The sequence below is a fragment of the Sciurus carolinensis genome, chromosome 14 (assembly GCF_902686445.1).
Source record: "Sciurus carolinensis chromosome 14, mSciCar1.2, whole genome shotgun sequence".
In the NCBI taxonomy this organism is placed as follows: domain Eukaryota; kingdom Metazoa; phylum Chordata; class Mammalia; order Rodentia; family Sciuridae; genus Sciurus; species Sciurus carolinensis.
In genome coordinates this window covers 17,313,627-17,337,234 of record NC_062226.1, presented here as the reverse complement: position 1 = coordinate 17,337,234, position 23,608 = coordinate 17,313,627, and the positions used below count along the sequence as shown (strand labels likewise).

Sequence of the window (23,608 nt, the reverse complement as noted above, 5' to 3'; positions counted from 1 at the left end):
AAATATGAGGCAGTCATAAGACAGAATTTTAAACATATTGAAATACATATAATATTAAGTCAAAAGGCATGATAAAAACCAATTAACAGGTAAAAGAAAAGACAGGGGAAAATAATAAAAAGTTACTATGGTTGATAGGCATTCTGGGAAAAAATGTTAATGCTTTTCTTTATTTTTAAGTTTCCCATAGTGAGCACATGTAACTTGTATAATTAGAAAATATTAGGAAAAATCAGGACTGGCCATAATTGTGGGTAATGGTGTTGGTCTACTGTATTCCCAAGGTGGGTAGCCATGTGGAAACACAGGCAGGTGGTCCCTGGGAGGAGCCTCTGAGGAGAGCTGCTGTCCTGGACTCTGACAGTCAGTCTCACTGGGTGGTTTCCAGCCCTTTCAGGGGTAGGCCAAGGCAAAGGTACAAAGTCGCCTGACTGTTGGGAAATTACTCCAGCTCTGATCAATCAGGAGACAGTCTCTTCAGCCCCTGGCATTTATCAGACCTCCTTCACCCCCATCTGTCACTGTATGGTGGGGCTGCCTTGCTGGGCACAGTCTAATCAAGTCAGCATGCCCTGAGGGTCCCCAGAGATAAAGAGGAGGGGGCTCAGAGGGAGCAGGGAGAAAGGAGAGCTAGGAAGATGGGAAGAGGATCCCCAAGGAGGAGGGAAGAGCAAATGTTCAGAGAACACCCGTTTGTTTTGCTATCGTGGCAATTAATGCTGAGAAGTGACATTTTAAGGGGCTCTGGTGACAGCTTTGGTGACATTCCTGTTTGTGATTCCATGACAAATCTCTGTCTATATCTTATTTTAGAGAGTGTGGAGACAGCTTGGAGGATGACTGCCTGAGATGCCAAGCTCCTATCTGTTTGAGGCAGGGCTTCTCTGTTGCCTGAGCCTGGGCATTTAGACCCAGGGTCAAGGTCAGGAGGAGGAGCCAATGAAGAAAAGCCATGGAGACAGGGTCTGGTCTTAAGATATTCACTCCATCCTGAGATCAACTGAAGCGAAAATGAGCACCATGCCATGCTACATGTGGCATTTGCATTGCCCATCAGTTGGGGAAGAAAAGAGGGAAAAAAAAAAAAAAAGAAAAGAAAGAATATTCAAATCTGAAAACTTTCCAGGCTGGTTCGTTCTAAGGACTCTATTTTCAAACACACAACTTGCCTCCTTTCTTCCCTAATAAGTGCTGAGAAGAAAGTGGAATGGAAACAGATTAAACTCCAATTTTACAATCTGAGACTTAGAAGGGATTACTTAAATGGTGTCTAATCTCCAATCCTGCTACACCAGCCTTGACAAATGGCTCCGAAGTTTGGTTTGCATCCTTCCAAGAGGAGGAGATTAAGATCTTTAAGATTCCAAAGGGGAGGTGTGGGAGAACAAGGTAGGTGTAACAAGTTGTTTGCCAAATGGAAGGATATTTCAGGTGTAAAAACAGTGTAGCAAAACAAAGAGAATAGTGAATCTAAACTCAGATTGGGGATACCAGGACAACACCATCAAATTCTGTGCCTCACAGGTGAGTGACTCAGTTTCTCCAAGCTGAAGCTAAGTTCCTTATCTCCCAAAAGGGTTCAGTGACCCAAGAGTTTGCATTCATGAAGACATTATATAAATGTTTAGAGCTATATAAAATAAAACATCCATTGTTTCTAAACTGTGAGCTCTAGGGGAAGACTACTTCCTATTTTGCTTTGCCTATCTACATTAAACACATAGTAGGTGCTCGTAAACATTGTTAAGTAAATGAACGGACTTATGAATGAATGCGTGAGGAACAAGAGGGAAGTGTATCCAAGGAGAAGACACAGAGCACAGGCCAGGCTGTTTCTCTCAATGGACGGCCACCGACTGTGGAGACAGCTGATGAGGGAGACAGAGGGCACAGTTCCAAGCCTGAGGGGCATTTTACAATGCAGAACTCAAAAGTGGTTTGAAGGAGGAGAGCAGAGTGGCAGTTTAGTGTAAGAATGCCAGACCGGTTCAGTGTTAAGAAAGTTGTTTCCTGGGGCTGGGGAGATAGCTCATTTGGTAGAGTGCTTACCTTGTAAGCACAAGGCCCCAGGTTCGATCCCCAGCACCACAAAAACAAAAAAAAAAAGTTGTTTCTGCTCTTTCCTCCTTTATATGCTGGAGAATCTGTCTTTCAGAAGCAGCTCACTGAACCAGTTTGATGCTCTGGTTCAAGCACTTCTGCCCATTCTTCCTTCCGACTGCTCCCAGCATGGCCCTGGCAGTGCCCTGGAGACACGGTCAGAGTAAGAAATGCCTTTAGGGAAGAAGTGTCCCAGGCTCTCTGTCAACCCCCAGCAGGCCTGCAGGACAGGTAGGAGGGGTGTGCTTTAAGAATGGGTGGTGTTGCCCATGCAGGGGGCAGAGGGCAAGGGATTTGAGGGGTGAGACTTGAGTTCCCTAAGACAATAAGATAAAGGAGGGTCCCTCCAGAGGGCAAGCTGAGCAGTTTCAAGAGAAGATGCAGAGATGACAGGACCAATGGGAGACAGTCACCGATGGGCTGGCCACAGGGATGGCAGGCGTTAGACACGAGACCCGTCCTGGGCCTTGCTGCCTCGGGCACCATGCCACCTTCTCTACCAGCCCTTTACTCTGAGGCTTGGGAATTATCTTCTCCCTTCAGGTCTCTGGACACAGAGCTCTGCCAGTGGCCAGGGTCTGTCCCCACCATGAGTCTGCTGGCACACTATTAACCTTTCTGAGGGGAAGATGTAAGGCTCAGGTTATCTTCCACTCACATACTGTGAAATCAATCCACTGGTTCACGCCAGTCTCAGCAATGCAGCATAAGACGACAGAAGACATCAGAGCATGCCGCGCGCAATAAGGAAACGTACTCCTGCTAAACTTCCTGTTGAGACATTCAAACACATACATCACACACGGGGGCACAGTGTAACACATTTCGTATTGTGGCTGGTATTCAACATTTTGGACAAACAGACTAAGCTGGCTAGCAATACACCATATCCTACCTTTCCTGCTTAAGTAATTGGCAGGATTAATGCAGGTTGTACTATCTCCAGAACATGCCTGGGACTGGGAACTAGACAAAGCCAGATTCCCATGGTGGCTCCATTACTTGTAACTATACACTTTGAGATAATTTCTAAATTTTAATGAGGATATCTTCTTTATCAGATGGATGGGAGGATTTCACAAATGACTGATTTGAAAATACTAACAAGATATGTCCAGTGCAAAGAAAGTGTAAGACGTTCATACCAAAGTTACTAGCCAGTGGAATGACAAAACACATCCATTTATGAACTCATTCTTTTGCCCATTTCTCCAGTCCTACCCAACACATGCTTAGTAATGCCCATTAAGTACCAGACACTGTATGAGGTAGGGAACAAGACTGACAGACTCATTCATTGAGCTGATGGAAATCTCAGCCTAGTAAGAAAATTGAATTATCTAATAAATAAATCCAAATAATAAAAAGCACAATTAAGAAAACACATAGAAAAGTTGGCAGTAGACAAAAGAGGAGAACTCACCTAGAGACAAGAAGAGGCGATATTCAAGACTCACCTAGAGTCTGAGGAGGTGATATTCAAGCTTAGATCAGAATGATGAGGAATCAGTCACACCATGAGGGACTGGAGAAGGAAAGAGAAGGACTTTTCTGGGCAAAGTATTTGGGCATATGCAAAGGGCCTGTGGTGGAAGGAGCTTAGCAAATTCAAAGAACTGAGAGGAGGCCACTGTGGTTGGAGTATAGAGGGTAAGAGTCAAAGAGTAAGAAGAGCTCTCAGTGGTAAAGCGTTGGCCTTGCATGTGTGAGGTGCTGTGTTTGGTCTTGAGTACCACATAAAAAATAAAATAAAATAAATAAAGGTACTATGTCATCTATAGCTAAAAAGAATTTTAAAAAAATAGCAAGAAGAGCTCTGGCATGCTTCTACATGGGCTGTTCTGATCACCCCATTGCAACAACAGCTGCTAGGTTGAGATGGACGGGGAGGCTAGGCAAGGAAGCAGCAAGACCAATAAGGAATAATGGAAGGTGAGGTGACGCTTCGGTGGGGACACCAGCCAAAGTCTGCAGCTTGAAGGGGGGGGTGGCATGGGGGCCAAGAGCCTCCATGTGAGGAAGCAAGAACGCCACCACAATAAGGCCTTGCACGAGGTGCTGACTAAGAAAGGGCTCTGAAAATTCGCAAAGCATGACACAAAGATGACATTTATCTGACAGTTACTGGAGTGTCAGAAGGTAAGCTGGAAACTGCTTCTGGCATTCCACGGTCAGGTACGACTAATTAGAACAAATTAAAAAAATTTTTTTTTTTTAAAACAGCTTCTTGGTTTCTGACATTCTCGGGATCTGCAGTCACCAAACATGGGTTCCCTGCACTCCTGGGGATGCTGGGAACACAGCACACCACGGACTCTCCCAGGCAAAGTCCCTGCTGCCAACTTAGAAACCAGAATTCCTGTGTGGCGGCTTGCCCCTGCAGAGAATGGATGTTAACCTCCTGTGTTTCTTCTCGCCAGCTTCGTGGGTGGAGCAAGCCCAGGGCACCGTGCTGTACCTCTCCCTGGAATTTCAAGGGCTCTGTGCCTTCCCAAGGTCAGGACCCTCAGTGTGGAGCGGTGTGTTCTGACCCGGCCCTGATCCTCGGAGCGACAGCTCTCCCGCTTCAGTTTCCACCTGTTCAGCCACCTCCAGCCGTGTGACCTTGGACATGTTGCCAGCCCCCTCTCTTTTCCGGCTCCTCCTCTGAGGAGTGGGAACAATACTCACACATTTCTCATAGGTTTGCTGTGAGGTGTAAATGAAATATTTCAAGGACAGTCCCAGAAGAGTAGTGACAGTGTGGCAGCAGCTCCCAGTCCAACCTCCCCATCCATCTTCCACTCAGGTTGATCACCATGGCTTAATGAGAGAATGTATAGGGCAGCAATGGGACCCGTGCTGGCACTCATTGAAAGCCCCCTGCCCCACCCTCTCAGCAAGCATCCCATTTATCCTGAGACTTCCTGGACCGTGACCCTGAGCCCAGATAAGGTTCAGCCCGCTGATCCTATGTGGGAAAGACTGGCACCTCCCGTCCATCCCTGTGGGCCACTATCTCCTTCCTCCTCCTAGGTCCTGAACTGAGTAAGAAAGTAGAGTAAAACCTTCTTTCTGCATCCCTTCACCAAAAGAAACATTTAGTGTAGCCAACAAGGATGATTTTTGACAGACAAAAGGCATTTGAACCAATGGTAATTTAATTAATTTTTTTTTAAAAGAGAAAATGACAAAAATGAAACACTGGCAACTATATGAATAAGACCAAGAGGGGCCACGAAAATGTAGGCGCAATAGATGTGCTGGGGCAGGGGCTGCTGGGGTGACTCTGTGGAGGGGCATGTGTAGAGCCCCTTGAGTAATACCGTAGTATTTACTGAGATCACACCTGGGTGTCCCCTTTGGGCTTTGAGGAACACACCTGTCCTACAGAAATAGTCTCAACACAGGAACTAACTATGTAGCTGGCCCCCTAACTAGCTATATGGACGAAGATGCCCTGATTTCTTGAAGGTGCAGAAAGTTAGGATAATAAAGTCAGCTTTGGTATTCTGGGTGGTTCACATGATGGGCTCCTGTACAGCCATCAAAGGAATAAGGTAGGAACGTGTGGCTGACGAGGAAACACCCTGTTCAAACATTGTTTTGTGAAATATCAAAGAGCTACAGATCTATGTGGGTGAGATCAACTCATTAGTACACACCGGAAGCAAACACACACATGCCGTTTATTGTGTAATGTACATGCTGGGAAATGCTGGGAGAATATAATTTAAACTTATCAAGGATGAGTTTTTGGGTCCTATCATAGAACAAGACAGACAGGGTAGAACTTTGAGCTGTTCCTTTGTTAGTTCAGACTTCTTTTTTTTTTTATTTCTCTTTCTTTCCTTCCTTTCTTCCTTCCTATTCTTTCTGCCTTCCATTATAAATAGCATGCATTTCTTTCCTAATAATAAAACATAATTACAAAACCCTAACATCCATTCATCCATCTTCTATCCCAATCCTCAGCAAAATGACAAATTTGTTCTTTTAATTTCTTCATGCCTCCATGCATACTATTCAGGGAAGGGAAACATACATTTAAGGAGTGATAAAGAGAATCATAATAACATGCACTGAGCTTCTGTGATGTGTCAGAAGTAGTGCTGAGCATTTATGCATTTACACAGGTAAATTCTCAGCAACTTGTGGAGGTGACATGGGGGGGTGACATTCAAAACACCTGAAAACTTCTAAGTTGCAGGCTCTAAACAGCCAGAGAAGATGCCAGCCAGTAGCATCCTAAAGCCACTCAGAGTGGGGCAGTGGGAAGTTCAGGAGAGCCTTGGGGAGGCACTGTCTGCTGTGCAGGCAGCAGGAGGGCATGGCAGGGCTCAGGGCACAGAACTACTTCTCCACTGGCACCAGAGCGAGTTTCCATGTTTAACAAAGGATGCAGCCATGCTGGTGTGTATCAGTTCAACGTCAGCCCTGCTCAGTACAATACCCTGGAGGCCTGGAACTCCAGGCAGTTGTCACTTTGTAATGAAACTTTCTCCCTCCGGTCTCCAGAGTATATCCTCTAATATCTGCAGGTCTGAACCAAAAAGCAGGTTGATAGAACCCAAGTAGGATGAAGCAGTTTGAATCTCAAAGCAAAAGCTAAGTATGAAACGTGCTGTGAGAGTAACCCTCAGTGATACAATTTCAAAACTGTGGGATCACTATTTTTTTCACTTCTGTTATGGTTTAGATGTGGTGTCCCCTGAAAGCTCATGTGTGAGACAAGGCAAGAAGGTTTGGAGGAGAAATGACTGGGTCATAGTCTTAACCTAATCAGTGAATTAACTCCTGATGGGACTAACAGAGTGGTGACTGGAGGCAGGTTGGGGTGTGGTTGGAGGAGGTGGTTCCCTGGGGGTGTGGCCATGGGGTATATATTTTGAACCTGGATTGTGGATTCTCTTTCTCTGCTTCCTGATCACCATGTGAGCTGCTTCTCTCTGCCACATTCTTCTGCCATCTTGTTTCGGCCTCCCTTGGAGCCCTGAGTAATGAAGCCACAGTCTATGGACAGAGACCTCTGAATCCTTTCCTCCTTTACAGTTGTTCTGGTTGGGTCTTTGAGTTGCAATAGCAACAAAGCTGCTATTCCAGATCATTATTTTTTTTAATTATACATATTTATGGATTACTGTGTGATTTCTTGATACATATATCATAAATACATATATAAATATACACTACAATGCATATACACATATACAATGCATAATGATAAACCATGGCAATTTACATTTCTATCTTCTTAAACATTTATCATTTCTTTGTGCTGCTGCTATGGTTTGGATCCCTAAGGTCCTCCAAAGTTCATGTGTTGGAAGCATGGTCCCGTGCAGCAAGGTGCCAGAGTGAGTCTTTTAGAGAATGATTAGGTCATGGGAGCTCTGACGTCATCAGTAGATTAATCCATTTGACTAATCCATTTATGGCTGAATGGACTACTGGGAAGTGGGACCTGGGTGGAGGAAGCTGGTCACTGGGGGTGTACGTTGGAAGGTTTCTCTTCCTCAAGTCCCTTCCTCTCCTCTCTGCTCCCCAGACACCAGGAGCTGAGCAGATTTCTTCCACCAAATCCTGGCACCATGATGTTCTTCCCTGGAGGCAGCTGACCAGGCACTGAACCTCTGAAACCATGAGCCAGAATAAACCTTTCCTCCACTAAGTTGTTCTTGTCAGGTGTTTTGGTCCCGGTGATGAAAAGCTGACTAGCACAGTTGGTAATCTTTGAATTCTTCGTGTTCTTTATAAAACATATAATAAATTCTTGTGAACTACAGTCATCCTGCTGTGCTGCAGAACACTGGCCCCCATTGCTCCTATTTAATTGTATTTTGGTATTTATTTTCTATGGCAGCCCAGACTCTGAATACCTGCTCACACTTTGCAACACTTGTGGCTATGCCCAGGTCACCCCGTAAAAGAGAGAGCCTCGAGATTCTCTCCTGGAGGCCACTGGAGGCGACAGAGCGCAGGCCTGATCTGAGCTGCTGCTGTCAGATCCCAAGCTGCAGGAAAGCCAGCAGCGAGCAGCCACCACAGACAAGGCAACCAGTCTCCTATCTGCAGTCAAAAAGTCTGTCCTGCACTTCCAGGTTCTTCTCCTGCTGCTCTGACTGGGGCCCACTCAAAGGACTGTGAAAAGGATTATTTTGGAGAGATGAACACAGGTGAGATGAAGACACATAGACACCGAGTGGCTTAGAGAGCTGTCCAGGTCACAGAGCCTGTGAAATGAGGAGTGGAACTCCAGTCTGAATCCACTTCCCTGCACATCCAGCTGCCTATTCTTCTGCATCCACCACTCATGCTCTTTCAATAACTTCTGCTTGGAGTTGCTCAATACTGGTGTTGAGATTTCAGAGGATGAGAATCTGGCTTTGTCATTGTTTGAAAGGAGTTCTTCTCGAAAGAAAACACAAGCGAGTCTTCTTGAAGCCGTGGTGCCATAGTAGGTCTGAGAGTGTGCAGACTCCAGGGCATTCCTTCTAGGAGAGGGGCCCAAGAGCCTCTTCCCCACTTCCCAGGAGTCAGTCGGCACATTCTTGGGATCCAGCACACTTCTGTCCCCTTGTGTTGTCCCTGTCTCAACAGTGAGGCACCTACCCCCATCATTGAGATTACAGAGTTTGCAGACAGCTGAAATGTTTAGAACCTGAAATGGCAAATGTCTTGCTAATATTTTACTTACTTCCAAAATGCTGTTTCTAAAATGTTTCTTATTCACAGGTTTTGCTTAGAATGATCCTTGATGATCATCCATAAAGTACCTTAACTTGATTTCTATGACTTCTCTACACACACGTGGGCCTCCAAGTCCTGGGTTCACTTGTCACCAGAGTGCCAAGAGCTTTGTTCTCAACTGTTGATGGAGTTCAGCTTAAATTTTCCATTATGCAATTTTCTTCTTTTCACAGTCTGCTTTGATAGTACTAGCACATAGAGTTGTTTAGTTATTTTATCCTCTTCACTCCCAAGCAGAGTTAAAGAAAAGAAATGTGAAAAATATGCAGATTTGTTGGTATGTTAATATTCTAAGACAATTCAAAAAAGACTTGAACTGGAAAAAAAAAAAAAGGAAATGCAGGTCTGAGCCAGACATGGCGGTACATGGTGCACGTCTGCAGTCCCAGTGGCTCTGGAGGCTGAAGCAGGAGGATCACAAGTTCAAAGCCAGCCTCAGCAACTTAGTGAGGCCCTAAGAAACTTAGTGAGGCCCTGTTTCAAGATAAAAAATTTAAAAGCCTAGGGATGTGGCTCAGTGGTTAAGTGCCTCTGGTTCAATCCCTGGTAAGCCCCGCTTCCCAAACAAGAAGCACAGGCCTTGGGAGGCACCAACCTCCAATGAAATTGGCCATTACCCTGATGCCATACAGCCCATTCTGACCCCACATGATAGACTCTTGTCTAGAATCAATGTTCTTTTTGGTCAGAAGTTTGGATAGTGGCACCATGGATCTGGGTTCTTGGGTTAGCTCTGTGACATCTTCACTGTGGCAGGGAGAGAGCCATGGCCTGTCTTCAAGCTTTGGCTTGTTTCCTAGCCCTCCTCCCTACACTGTGTCTCCCAGGAGGGCTCACATAAAGTTCCTGCGGGCAGAGGTTCTGTGTTCCTCACCTCTATCAGTCGGCCGTGGTGTCTGGCACAGTGTAACCACTTTGGAGACTAAGGGTATGAATGGCAGAAGCAGCGGAGTGTATGGAACGTTAGCTGCACACTCTGTACTTGACTCGTGTTATCTCATTTAAGCTTCCCAACTGCACTGCCAGGCATACCCTTTGATGAGAGAAGAAAGTCTGACCTGCCCAAGGTCACAGAGCTGGTCATATTGACTGAGAAACTCCCCCTCTGCACTGTTCCACCTCCTTGGCCTTTCTGCCTGTGGAGCGCAGACTCTATCACCGTATGTGTTTCCTCCTCACTTGGGAAACAAAGGCAGGCAGTGAGGGAAGAGGGAGGGTGGGAGCAAGGAGGACAGTCAAACTAGAAGGTGTGTGCTGTGTGTAGGGGTAGGGAAGAAGAGAGGCATGAAAATTTGCTGCGTTAGCTGCATCTTGGCACCTTTCCTTGGTGGTGGTCAGTGATCCTTCCTGAGTTTTCATCTTCAACCCTTCTACTCTTGTCCAAGTTCTGGTCATTGCTATTAATGGCCTCTGCTGGCCCTTTGAAGTCTAGCATCTCTAGACTCGAGGACAGAAAGACTGCTTAAAACCTGGAACGGTGCACTCTGTCCTCTAATGGGTGCTTGGGTTTATCTTGATTGACTGACTGACTGATCAGTTCTTTCAATCATCCATCAACAGCTATTTTTAGAGTGTCTACTACTAAATGTCAGTCACTGTGCCAGATGTTGGTGAAACAAAGATCTAGGATAGTGTATTTGCTCTGGAAGATCTCCAAAGGTAGTCTAAGGGGCAGAAAGAGAAACTGGCTATTTTTGTAAAGTGTGGTAAGTTCAAAGTCAATAGATGCATAACATCAACAGAAGCATCAAAAAAAGCATAATGTCTGGCAGAGAGAGGTGAAGAGTCCATGGCAGCTAGAATCTGAGGAGAGACTGGACAGGAATGTTGTAGCTGGATTAAGCAGAATCTCAGAAGTGCAACTGAGACTTACGGCTGGTGGTCTATAAACACCATCCTTGGGAGTTCAGCACTTACCATGAGCCAGGCTTGGGCTAGGTGTTTTTCACATATTTTATATCTAATTCACACGTTAGGTATTTAGTGAGGAAAGTAAGGCTTAGGAGCTCAAATTGCCATTCTCCAAAGATCACATTGTAAGTAAAGGAGGCAGGATTTCAACCCAGGTGGACACGACTCAAATCTATGCTCTCGTCCACTACAAGAGTCAATATCCTACCTGAATTTACTTTTTTCATAAACATCTCTGTTCTAAGCAGTCCACACTGTTTCTGTTTGCACATGGAGTTTCCTGAAAAGATGAACCCAAGAGAGAACCCTCGGAGCAGAGAGGAATGCAGAGTCCAGAGTTCTAGGGCTGGGACCAAGCAAAAGAGGGTGCTTCTAGGCTCACAAGACAAGGGGGGCAATGCTTCAGTGGCATTTCCAGGTCAAACCTGGAACTCATCACCACCACCAGCTTCACAAAGATGATAAACAGAAAAAGCCAACCTGTGTCTTGGTAGCATTTGTCGAAAAGAAAATATCCCAGTTCCACCTGTAAGCAAGCTGGAGCCACAGTTACTTAGTAAAAACAAATAAAAACACATCCTGTGCTTATGTCCAAATAATCATCTGTCCCTGAACAGGACAAAGGAAATGGGTCTTTGCAACATGGATAATAAAGAGTGAGCAGTGTTAGTCATCAAAAATTCCAACATGAGCCAGAAACAGCTGCACAAAACAAAGGTGACCTGAGGCTCAGCAGCAGCAGCTGACATCTGACTAGAGGGAGGTCCAAGTCCTATTTTGCTCAGCACTAGAGTGTTCCCACCTAGATGAGAAAATATGTCAGCTCAGGCACTAGGCTCCAGGATGGGAACACTGAGGATCTCCTTCTAGAGGATGGTGGCCAGGATGGGCAAATGTCACAGAAGAACCTGGGGATGCTCACTGACGTTGATTTACAGAAATTACATGGTGACTCTTCTGTTGTCAGAGTTTCCAAGAACTGCCCTGGAGAAGAAAGATCAGATTCTCTTTCTTTACAGTCAGAGAGGATCAAGGACACAGAGTGCAAGTCCTATAGGGAGAAGCCTGCCCAGAAACAGAATGAACTCTTCCTTGAATAATAAGGCTGTCAAGGGAGGTAATCTAGAAACCCTGGAGAGCTACTGACTGCATGCTCTGTCATGCCACTCAAAAGTTCAACTCCAGGAACAATTACACCCTTTTCTTCCCTTATGATTGAAGGAACAAAGAAGACAAACTGATCATCTAACAGGTGGACCATAAATCCGAAATGACTTACCCCAGAGGACATGACCTCTCTCCCCAAAACCCACCTCCTGAACCTTTTCCCCACTCCCCAAAACGTGCCCTGAAGAATGGACTCACCTTTCTTCTCAAAGTCCACCTTTTCTTCCCCCGGCCGTCCCAAGCTGTCCAAGGTGTGGGTCACCTGGCTGCCAAACTCATCGTCCCGGGAGACGTGGTTGGCCCGTCGGGGCGGCTCCTCCTCCTCCTCGTAGTCATAGTCATCCAGGATGGGGGTCTCCCGGATGGGCACTCCAATGACAGAATTGTGGGCCTGCAGCCGGGAGGAGCGGAAGCTCTCCCGGGCCTGGGGACCCAGCAGCACTGACGGGATGTAGTGGATCTCATGAGTGGCTTCCGTGCTGGCGCTCTTCTGGGGGATGCGGCGGCGTTTCTGCCAGCGCCTCTGGGCATACAGGGCCACCGTGAACACCAGCAGCAGCAACAGCAGTGCGATGAGGCCACCCTGGAGCAGGAAGGAAGCACAAGCAAATGGGTCGCAGCTCTTTGGGGATTTTCCCATCCCTCACCCTCAGTCCAGATCCTTGGGTTTCAAATGTTCACAGAGCTGGAGAGACCACTGCTTCCAAACCTGGCTTTTCACCAACAAGCTGTGTGACCTTGGGCACGCTGCCTGGTTTTCTGAGCCTTGCTTTTCTTAGGTATAATGGATAAATAAGAGTCCCTGCTCTTTGTTCTTTACTAAGTTGGCATGAGGCACAAATATGGATAATGGCCATGTCAGAGCGATCCAGCTTGCTAAATGTTGGGAAATCAAGACTGTGAGCCTGGACTCTGCCTCCCACCAGCTGAGCGACCCCAGGACAGTTGTTCATGCTCTCTCAGCCTTCTTTACTCATCTCTGACCACTGATCACTCATCTCTGATCACTAAGGGATCAATAGACAGTAGCCATTCCTACCTCCTGCTGCAAATATAAGAGAACAGTATTCAATCAAACATAATTTCTACATAGTCTATATTTTCTTCATCTTCAGAAATACCGCTCTTTTAATTTGATTCTCAAGAAGGGACCTGGGACGAAGTAGGTGCTCAATAAGTATTTGTTGAATGGATGAGTGGATGGATGAATGGATTAAAATGCACCTTTGTAGGCTTCTGTGAATCAGAAGTTTAAAGTAAACAAACTGAAGTTTATCTTTAACATATGGAACTCCTTAAAGATTGAAAAAAAAGCTAATGCATATATATCATATCTTTCCTGATCCTTAAGATTCATGAAATAACCTGTGAGTTCCTTCAGAGCAGGAATATTTCAGGGACATGTCTGTATCCCCCAGGCTCCGGTCAGGGGCTCCAAGTGGAAGGTCTACCTTCTTCTGCACTCTGCATCTTCTCTGTGCCAGAAGTATCTCCTCGGATGGGCTGGTCCTCCTTTGTTTTCTTTTGTTTTTCCACTTTATGTGGTGTTGCATGTTCAGGAGACTGGGGGCCACTTTGTCGAGTCCTGGCTGGGGTAATCCCTAGATTTGGGAGGGGTTAACTCCTTATGTGCAAGAGGGGGCAAGGTTCTGAAATTTAGAGGGTGAGAAGTGCAGCAAGTGTTTACTTTTGGTGTGTTTATTTTGCTTTTTTTTTTTTTTTTTTTAACCTTAAGCCTCTATCCTTAGGGTTTTACCTGTATGGTTAGTTCCTTGAACATGATCTCATTGGAGACAAAGACCATTCCCAATAACTACTTATACTGCATGTCAAAAAGAAGTCAGTTGTTAACCCTGAATTCGTCATCTTGGGTACCATAAGGTGACTGCATTTGCTTGACACCCATTGAGGTCAAGGAGAACACTACTCACTACAATGACCCAGTCATCCTCTGACTACCCTGATCTTGGGAAGCTATTGTGCTCTTTTTTGTAAAGGCTTATTCTCCGGAGTGGCTGGGTATGGCTGACAGCACTGGATCAGGGGCCCCTAGACTATTTCAGGATCCCAAGGGAGGTTTCTCTGGGTGTCAGAACATAAAAGCCAATAATGCCAATTGCACAAAGCCAAGTATGTATCTTTATATATCTATGTGTATCTCTCTGTGTGTATAATCTGTCAAATATATATAAAATGTGGGAGTCAAAAACTTCCTTGGAGAGGGAGGTGAGATGTGAGCCAATGGCCATGGAGTACTTATTAGTGCCCAGCAGAGGGTAAACAGGAGATGTAGGAAGAATTTTCAATCACAGTCCCCACAGGGTTACTGAGCAGAACAAACCTGAAAATAGCTGCTGTGTTCCCTACAAACTGAAGAGTGCTGTGCACAGCAGAGCTCAAGAGAACCACGTGGCTGCCTCTGTCCTACTGGGACATTTCACCCCAGGAAAGCAGATGGGTGACTCCGTAGCAAGAAGAGACTGCATTTGGGATCCACCCGCACCGGCCAGGTTGTTGTACTGATCCTTGAGTCTACTCCCATTTAACCAGCCTCCTTTTCCAGGGCAAGCAAATGGAAAAGCAGGAGCAATCAATCAGAGGTCAGCGGGCCAGGGCGCCCAGCCTCTGAGCATCCAGCAGGAGCAAACACAGGTGCAAAAGACGCTGCAGGGAAGAGAGGCGCTGAGGGGGGAGGAAAGAACATAAGGAAAAGACTTTGAGTCTTCAGAAAACAAACAAGGAGGCCAAAGCTCCACGGGTGGCAAGATGAGGCCCTGCTGACCTCAAGGACGACCTGATACCAAATCCAATTTGGGCTGTGCTGGCTCTAGGGATGCCCAAGACACCTAAGGCTGAAGAAGTGACTCAAAATCCCAGAAAATAAAAGTGCCAGTCTGTTAGTTCAGGGTTTGTTTCTGTGAGACAGTAAGCTGCACAGGTGTGGGTGTGATTCGTTTTCTCTTCTCCTTATGATTCTGGGAATCTCACTAAGATCCCAGGCAGGGAGTAGGGAAGAGACGGGAGAGGGGAAGTGTGGCCCCATCTTTTCTGGAGTCTTCCTTCTGCAATCTCCCTAGGCAAGATCAGCCTGCTCCTGTTCAATGACTGACAGTCAGATTCCCCAGGCAAAGGCGAGGCCACGAGAAGCCAAGGGCAGAGTGCCATAGCAGGGAAACACATGTCGGGGGCATGGGAACCCCTGCCTGCTGCTTCCCTTTGACAAGCATGTTACAGTATATTACTTCCTTATTCTCTCTTTAACATGAGGCTGATCTCAATGAGGAGAGCTGTGCTAAGGACTGGGAAAGACAAGAGAAGCCCTGGATGAAGGGCTTGGTGCCACAAATATTAGCCTCACACCTTCAGCTTCAGCTATGCCTTTATCCAAAACCAAAATTTTTATACCATCCCGAGGCGTAAGTCCATTTCCTGGCTCCCCAGGGCCCTCTAAGTAATGACCAGACTCCCTAACCCAGTGCCTCACATTACCTGGATCCTTGCTTCCTCCTCATGCCTCAGCTCCTGGCAAATTGCCCCTGTTCATGTTATACCCTGAGGTATGACACACTGAGGGAACAGCCTTCCCCAAAGTAGGATCCTCCCAGGTTTCTGCTTAGTGCTCCCTCAGTCCAGAATTTTCTCCCTCACTCCCTGCAGTGGGTTGAACAGTGGTCCCCAAAAGTCACACTCTCTTGGAAACTCAGGTGACCTTATTTGCAAACATGGTCTCTGCAGATCTGATTAGGCAATACAGAATTAGGGCAGGCCTTAAACTCAATGACTAGTGTCCTTCTAAGAAAAGGAGAGGACACAGGGACACAGACACACAGATACAGTGATGTGACAGTGGAGACAGACACTGGAGGGATACAAATACAAGTCAAGGAACAGGGATGACGGCTAGCTTCTCCTCAGAGCCTCCAGAAGGAGCAAACGCTTGCTGACACATTGATTCTGGACCTCTGGTCCCCTGAGCTGTGAGAGAATACATTTCCTTAGTTTCAAGCCACCCAGTGTGTTATGCAATTAGTTATGGCACCCCAGGAAGCTGACCTGCTCCTCTCACCCGCCCCTAGTCTTCTCAGCTTGGAGATCAGTTCCTCAGGAAGCATCTTTGCCCCTTAGGTTGGGTTGGCCCCCAGAAATATGTTATCTGGCTACTCTGCTGTGGTCTTCTCATCTGGTAGGTCATTTCCCACTGCAGGTCCTGAGCTGCCATTTACCAGAGCTCGCTGCAGAGAAGGCACTAAATAAACAACCAGAAGCCTAGAATTTTGACCAAACTGGCTAGAGGAATGCAAAATACAAACCTTCAAACTAGCTGTGACCCCAGCATCCACAGGGCTCCTGATCAAAGCTTGGAAGGCCCCTCTTTGCTGTTCAGTCTTTTCTCCAATGCTACTAACTCCAACTGGTTTGCTTATACACACAATATCAAAAACTGAAAAATCATAGAGAGTTAAAAAAATTAAAAGCACCCTGAAACCACCCCACCAAGCCAGCCTTCTGAAAAGTCAAACTTAGAATGCCATTCAGCTTGGCCTCATTTTCATCTATTTTTCATGTTAAAATATCCAGGCACAGGAGAAGGAGCCAGAGAAAGGAAAGAAAGGGACAATGCGAGGAATGCTTTATTTGACAATGTGTCATTCGGAAACTGATTATTTCTGTCTCCGGCCTTTTTAATATTCCCTCACAACGGCCAAGCCGCAAGGGGATTTGGTATTCTAAGACTGGATTTATAATACTCTGTTCAGCAGTGATAAGAACACGGGCCTTTAATCCTCAGAGCTGTGTACATGCATATTCTCCCAAGTAATGTCCTTCCCTTCCTGCCACTTGTTTCTGGTCCCTGGCAGACAGCCCCACGATAGCTGTGGACTAGGGATCCACAGGGTACTCTATTTGGCCATTTGCCGAGAGACAGAGCTGGTAGGGAAGGGGCCTGGGTCTCCAAGTCCTCTGTGAAGTTTCCTCTAAGTCTCAGGTCTATGTTTCAACTGGAAGGATTATTAGAAAATAGACCAAATCCTAAATGTTACAAATATGGAAACTGAGGCTTACAGAATACAAGTGGTTTGACCAAAATCATGGACTATCTTTTGGAGGCAGAATATGCAGCCAGGACCCTCCAAAGATGCTAAGAAACATGTGAATTGTGACAATTTAGTCTACAGAATAGCTTCTGTTGCCTTCCATTTCTCTACATTTTATGGTTGTCCTATATCCCAGATTTCAAAGTCTTTCATTGTGATAATTCAAAAACATGCTGATCGATCACCTAGCCTTTATTTCCCCTTCCCCATGAATCTCAGTGCATCCTCCCTACCATAAGTAGAGCACCACTGGAAACAGATCCCTCTGCACTGAGTCCTGCATCTTACAGCTCAAACTCTTGTCAAGCAGTCCTCCTTGGTGTACAACCTAGTCTCAAGTGTGAGCTTCTGATATGCCCTCAGGATCCAGGGATTTTTTTACCCCAAGTAATGTGGTTGCAGAACCAGCTGTATATCTCTGAAAGATCACACTGAATGTGGTAGGGAGACCTGAACCAGGGCGACCATTGAGGTTGCTACTGACAGAAGGCTAGGACAGTGGTTCTCAACTGGGGGAAATTTTGCCCTCCAGTTCACATTTGAAACTAAACTGGAGATATTTGTTGGTCACAGTTGGCAGGGACGGGAAATGCTATTGGCATCTAGTGGTAGAGGCCAGGGAAACTATCAATATCCTACATACACAGGAAAGTCATGTACGACAAAGAATTATCTGGCCCCAAAGGTCAACAGTACGATTGACCATCTCTGATCTAAGAGAAGAAGATGTTGAGACCTGATACTAGGGCAGTGGTGGTGTGAAGTCTGCCAACAGGGTAGATAAAAGACATATGCACAGGATGGAAAGACATGTTTGACTGGCAGGGAAGGGGGAGGAAGGAGGAGGTACCAAGGAAGACACTGAGATCTGGATTCTGCTGCTGGATTAGGAAGGAATGCTTCTATGAGTTAATTTTTTTTTCCTGTATAATACCCCAACAAGTTATACAAGATCCCAGTCCATAACTGAATGAAGACATATGTTTACATGTCTAAATAACTAATTAACAAAAAAGATAAATCTACAATAATAGCTAAGGATTTGCATATATATATGTACATATTCACATCTGTCAAAATAGAGACCTATCTTTATGTGTCTGTAGTTAACTGCTTAATCCAATTCTTTGCCCCTAGACAGCTATTGAGTGACCTTATTTAAGAAGGTCCCTTGAAGAAAAATAAAACATACTTTTCTTTTAAACAAGTCATCTGCTTATCACGTATCTATTAGAGACATTGTTTTATTCCCCCAGATACTACCAATGGGATAAATTAAAAACACAGTGTGGTTCTCTGGAATATATTCATCCCCCACCAATGTCTCTCCAGCTGAACTGTCCTTAGTTATCTTTAGACCAGATTAGAAAAGGAGCAGGATCTGAGGAGAGCACTCTGAATTCTACAGAAATTTATCAAGTAGACAGCTAATGAGCACACAGCACCAGTGTTTGCCCAAGAGTCAGTAAGAAATGGGCTTGATCATGGCTGTACTACATTTTTGTTTGGGTTTTGGGGTAGTCACTTGAGCTTCCTCAGTTTTCTCACCTGTTAATTGTGTTACTAACACCTAATTGAGAAAATTTAGGGAAAATTAAATGAGATGGCATTATTGAATACTGTTAGCATAATGATTTACAATTAGTGGGTCTCAGGAAATATTAGCATCCTTACAAAAAAAAAAAAAAAGTTAGATGCACTGTAGGGTGAAGCCCTTCCACCATAGTATGACATTCCCAGTTGCATTCCTATTACAGGTTCTAAGAAGTGAGATTGTGACCATGTCCCTTTTCTTCTTTGGGGCAAGTAGGTGAAATTGAATTGTTTCCAACTCATGCTAGCCCAAACATTCTAGATTAGAAAGACAAAGGTGAGCCTGAAAGTAGTTTTGAACAGATGAGACACACGTGGCTTATGGCATCCTGCAGGTGGAGATGCATGTTCTAAGCAGTTAGCCACCCTGCTTCTGTTTTTTTGATCAGAAACACCCGCCCCTAACTTATTTATCTAGTCCTTTAAGCCTCGGCTTCATGAATTCTCTGAAATCTGCCTTATCTGGCTGGGTTAAGTGCCCACCTGTTAGGTTGTTCTGTGACTCATCCTTCATCTGCAAGAGCATGCAGCACACCGTAGAGCAGCTGGACCTCCTTCCCATCACCCCAGGGTCCCTTGAGGGTATTCTGAATCAGCTCTGTTTCTCCAGGACCTAGGCTCAGGGTCTGACACCAAGCAGGCCTCATTATACATTATTCTGTTTCCACATTGAGAAACCATAAAGAGAATGATGGTTATTTATTCCTGCCTGAATGTGAATGCTACATGTACATAGTAGATCCTCAATTACTTATTGAAGGGAAGAATGAATGAATCCATTACAAATGCCTCTCGAAGGGAAGGTGATTGAAATACACTTGCATCTGTCTGGCATTCCTCCATCTGTACGTAATAGAGAGCTGAAGATAATTCTCAGGAGCCATTTAGCACAAATCAGTATCCCACTCCATATCCTCAGGTGGCCTCTCAAATTCTATCTCCAACCCTTCTCTGATGGATGGATACAGGGAGAGGGTGGGAGCGAGTATCTTGAAGAGATTGATTTTCTTCCCATACTTTAGTTATGGAGATAAACAGATGAGCCTGGATCATCAGAGAGGAGCTTTGCCTTCACTCAATGGTTTGCTCATTGACCAGATCAAAGGCATGCTGGGAAGCAAGCTGACCCAAGTTCCAAGTTTTACTCTGCCACCTTCTAATGATGCAACCTTGGAAAATTCTGTCTGTGAAGCTAAGTTTTCACAGTTCTAACATGGGAATATCACCATTCACCAAAAAAGGTTCTTGTGGAAATTAGAAAAATGGTGTAGACTATGTCACATGTCCCTTGACCGCAAGGAAACATTGAACACACAATATTCTTTGGCTTAACTGTTACTACCATTATTGTTACATCCTGACCCCGTGCCAGTCCTTCTGCCTGGATGTAGGAATATACAGATATGCCCTTGAAGAGCATGCAGTCGATTTGGGGAAACAGATAAGTAAGCAGATAATTACTGTAATGCACAGTTTGATAAGCTCTATGCCAGAGGGAAACAGTAAGGAGCAAAGAGTTTCTCACAGCTACCAAGTGCAAATCAGAGAGGAAGTGGGAATAAAAAGACTTCCTTGCAATTGCAATTAAAGGCAAATTAGAGAGGGGAGGCCTTCCTTCCAAGCAAGTACACTCATAGCTGAGATGTGCAATGAAAAGACAGGGTAACCAACTGAACAGCACCGTGGCTGGTGGATGAAGCACCTGCATGCCACTTGCCAGCTGCAGGACCTCAGGTCTGTCAGTGTATTGTCCAGAACCTGGGTCTTTTGATCTGAGAGTGGAGGACAGCAGTCTCCACTAGGTGAGGTACCGTGAGAATTAAACGAGTGAGTGCACAAAAGAGATGAATACACAAGCGCTCAATGAAAGCTGGCTTAGGGCTGTGTGGGGCTCAGTGGAAAAGCACTGGCCCAGCATGCAGGAGGCCCAGGGTTCCATTCCCAGCACCATCTGATATGTACAAATGACATTTTAAAGACTTCTGGCTTAGGAAAAACAGTCTGAGGAAGAAATCAGAAAACTTAAGTCTTTCTTGTCCCCTTACAAACGAAGGAAGTCAGGAGACAGCTCACAGGTCCTCACGTTTACCTTATTAACAAAGTGGTTGTAGCAGCCAAATAATCTAGGCATTCTTCATTTAACAAATGAGGAAAATGAGTCTCCAGCAGGTAACTCTACCCAAGGTTGCAAAGTCACTCGGTGCCAGGGCATGCATTTGGTTCCAGAAACCAAAGTCCCTCTGCTGCATGCTGCTATGACCAGCCTTAAATGCTCCTTGTGCCTGCAGAGTGGGCAGTATGTGGAAACTGCATCCTTAGTTCAGGGCATCGCTCCCGGGGAATGCATTCTAGGCTCCCAGGTGCAGGAAGGGATCCCTAATGTTGTCTCTTCCATACAGCACCCGGCCAAAAATAGCTTTCTGATGGGAAGAACAGCTGAGACTCAAAGGGAAGTTGGAGGCTTCCAAGATTGGTTAATATTTAATACATGCAAAATAAGTCTCGTATGGGCAAGAAGCTTGCTGCTGGCACAAGTCAGCCTGATGCTGGCTTCTTTAGAAGACATAGGTAAAGAAAAGGAGGTTTGGGACAGCAGCAAGGCAAGGGCTAGACCTGTCACTAAGACAGCCCCATCAGTGAAGTCCACCCTTTTGGCTCCCTGTGGAATAGGGGCCTCCACTTCTGTCTCCATCCCAGGACCTCCATCTGCGTCCTTGCTTTAACTCCCTTCATGGCACTTACCTCCCCTGCCATTTCATTACACATGAATGTGTTAACTTTGTTTATTGCCTTAATGGAATGGGATTTCCCTTAGTAATAAATATGATTGTTACTCTATCTTCAGTACCAAGAATATTACTTAGTGTGTTGTTGGTATTTAACAAATATGTTTAGAATGTCTATACAGATGAATGATTGACTGAATAGACAAATATCTGCCCATGTAGTCTTGAAGCCCCTTAGGAACAAGGGCTGGGTCTGAATCACTTTTGAATCCTGTCTTCAGTCTGAAGTACAGGGCTGTAAAAAAGGAATAATACTTAGTGAATGTAGAAATTATGTTTTTAGTTCCTGAGGGAGGGATGCAAATCAAAGGGGTAATTAGGTGGCAAAAGTGATAACTGACTGGTTACTTCTATCCGCTGTTGGGATAAAGGGAAAAATTTGGTCTGCATCCCAAGCTTGATCCATCATTTATTGATTGATTGATAAATATGTTGAGACTCTAAGACAGAATGTAAAGAGGTAAGGGGATGTCAGATCCAAGAATCCATGCGCCTTCACCTTCCACAGAAAGCAAGCAGGTAATTATATCTATTTGCTAATCCTGTTCATATATCTGGATGGAACTAATGGAACTTCCAGAGAAAGGAGGCATCCATGATGTAGCTCGAAGGGCACCGAATTTGAGTATAAGTCCTGATAAGCTGTACAGTCCCAGGCCAGTCACTTTACCTCACTGAGCCTTACTATGCCTGCCTTGTTCCTCTAGCTTTAAAAGGATCATGATGGCAGGTCTCTTTATGTAAGGGCCCCACTGAGAATCATGTTTATAATAGAACCGCATATGTTGCGGGGTGATTTATACATATCAGTGTTCAATACAGTAAGTGCCATAAAAGAGAGAGAAGAATCCAAACACCACCAGCAACTCTAACAGAGACTAACTGAGACCACAAAAAGCAAAGCTGCAAATCCCGAGGATTTCCAATATTTCTGATACTTTCATCATCTATCCATCAAGCTTCTGCAAAACCTATTACAAGTCACACAATAGGAGTCTCTTAGAAGCACCATTTTGCTGCCATTTTCCAGCCTTGGTGATGGAGCTGCCAATTGTCTTGAAGGCATGTTATGATGGCCTCAGGATCTCCCCCGCTGAGGCTGATCAGGAACACCCCAGGAAAGTTAGTTACAGGGTCAGAGAGTCAAGCACGGGAAGCCAGGCCGTGAGAAGGGGAAAGAGCGCAGACTCAACAGGCTATCTTGTGCAATGACAGGAGCAGGCAGCAAAAGCTGGCCAGGGTCCTTGCTGTGACCCCCCAGGGCTGACTAAGCAAGATTCACCTTTTCCTCTCCACCTTCCTGCACCATGCCTCCTAGGTTTGTAGAAACATGCACTTCACTATTTCCTGAGTACCCCAAATTAACAGAGAACTGCCCAACCATCTACTGCGTTACTCTTAAGAACTCCTCTCGCCACTGAGTTGTCCTCCACCCTTGCCAAAAGGCCAGGCAACCCAGAGGAGGCCAGCAAGCTATGCCCTCTTTCCCAATTCACTGAAAATCCCAATTGTAACACTGATTGCTGCTCCCTTCATACCCCACCACCATGAGTAATCTTGCTGTCACACACTGAGTTGCCCTGAGGCAGATCTATAACCCCTCTCCTCCCGACCCCAGATTCTACATCTAAAGTCACCCAGGGCCCTTCCTTAGCAGGCATAGCTCAGCTCTCAAGATTGACAAGTGTCTATAGCTCAAGTCCAGGGTAAAATACAAGGAGCCAGAGCCCCAACACAGTGTAACACAATGGAATCGGTGATGACTTCCCCAAGCCAAGAAGATAGCAAGCCAAGAAGATATATCATTTCGGAGGCTAGCAGAGCCTGAACTAGAAGCATGAGGTCAGAGTGAGCCCAGAACTGTCTAAACTGCTAGTGAATTAGATGTGGATGGACTTAATCCCATGGTTACAGGATTAAATGCCAGGTCACAGGGTCACCTTCTAGTCATATTGGTGAGGGACCTGGGCCCACTGAAGAACAACTATCCTGGGCTTGGGGATCCTTCAGAGCCCTGTGCATTTTGAATCAACCAGAATGTTCTGGAAGAATAGATGGAGGCAGAATAGGGACTGCCCTGTAGAAAATTCCTACGCCTAAATAAATCTCCATTGATTCTGGACCTCCAAGGAAACTAGGTGTATTAATTTATTAGGGTTCCTTTTAAAATCTCCACAAACTAGGTGGCTTCAAACAAGAGATATTTATTCTCTCATAGTTCAGGAG

At 45.5% G+C, this 23,608-nt stretch overlaps 1 protein-coding gene across 5 annotated transcripts in view; it reads right to left on the bottom strand.

The window, feature by feature from the left end:
- The window catches only part of Astn2 (astrotactin 2), an 851,054-nt gene that overhangs the window by 651,826 nt on the left and 175,620 nt on the right, over window positions 1-23,608 (bottom strand). For all 5 annotated transcript variants that reach the window (XM_047524417.1, XM_047524419.1, XM_047524418.1 and 2 more), the window contains one exon: window positions 12,106-12,490. In XM_047524417.1, the coding sequence (XP_047380373.1) occupies window positions 12,106-12,490 (385 nt within the window). The remainder of the gene's footprint in view (window positions 1-12,105; window positions 12,491-23,608) is intronic.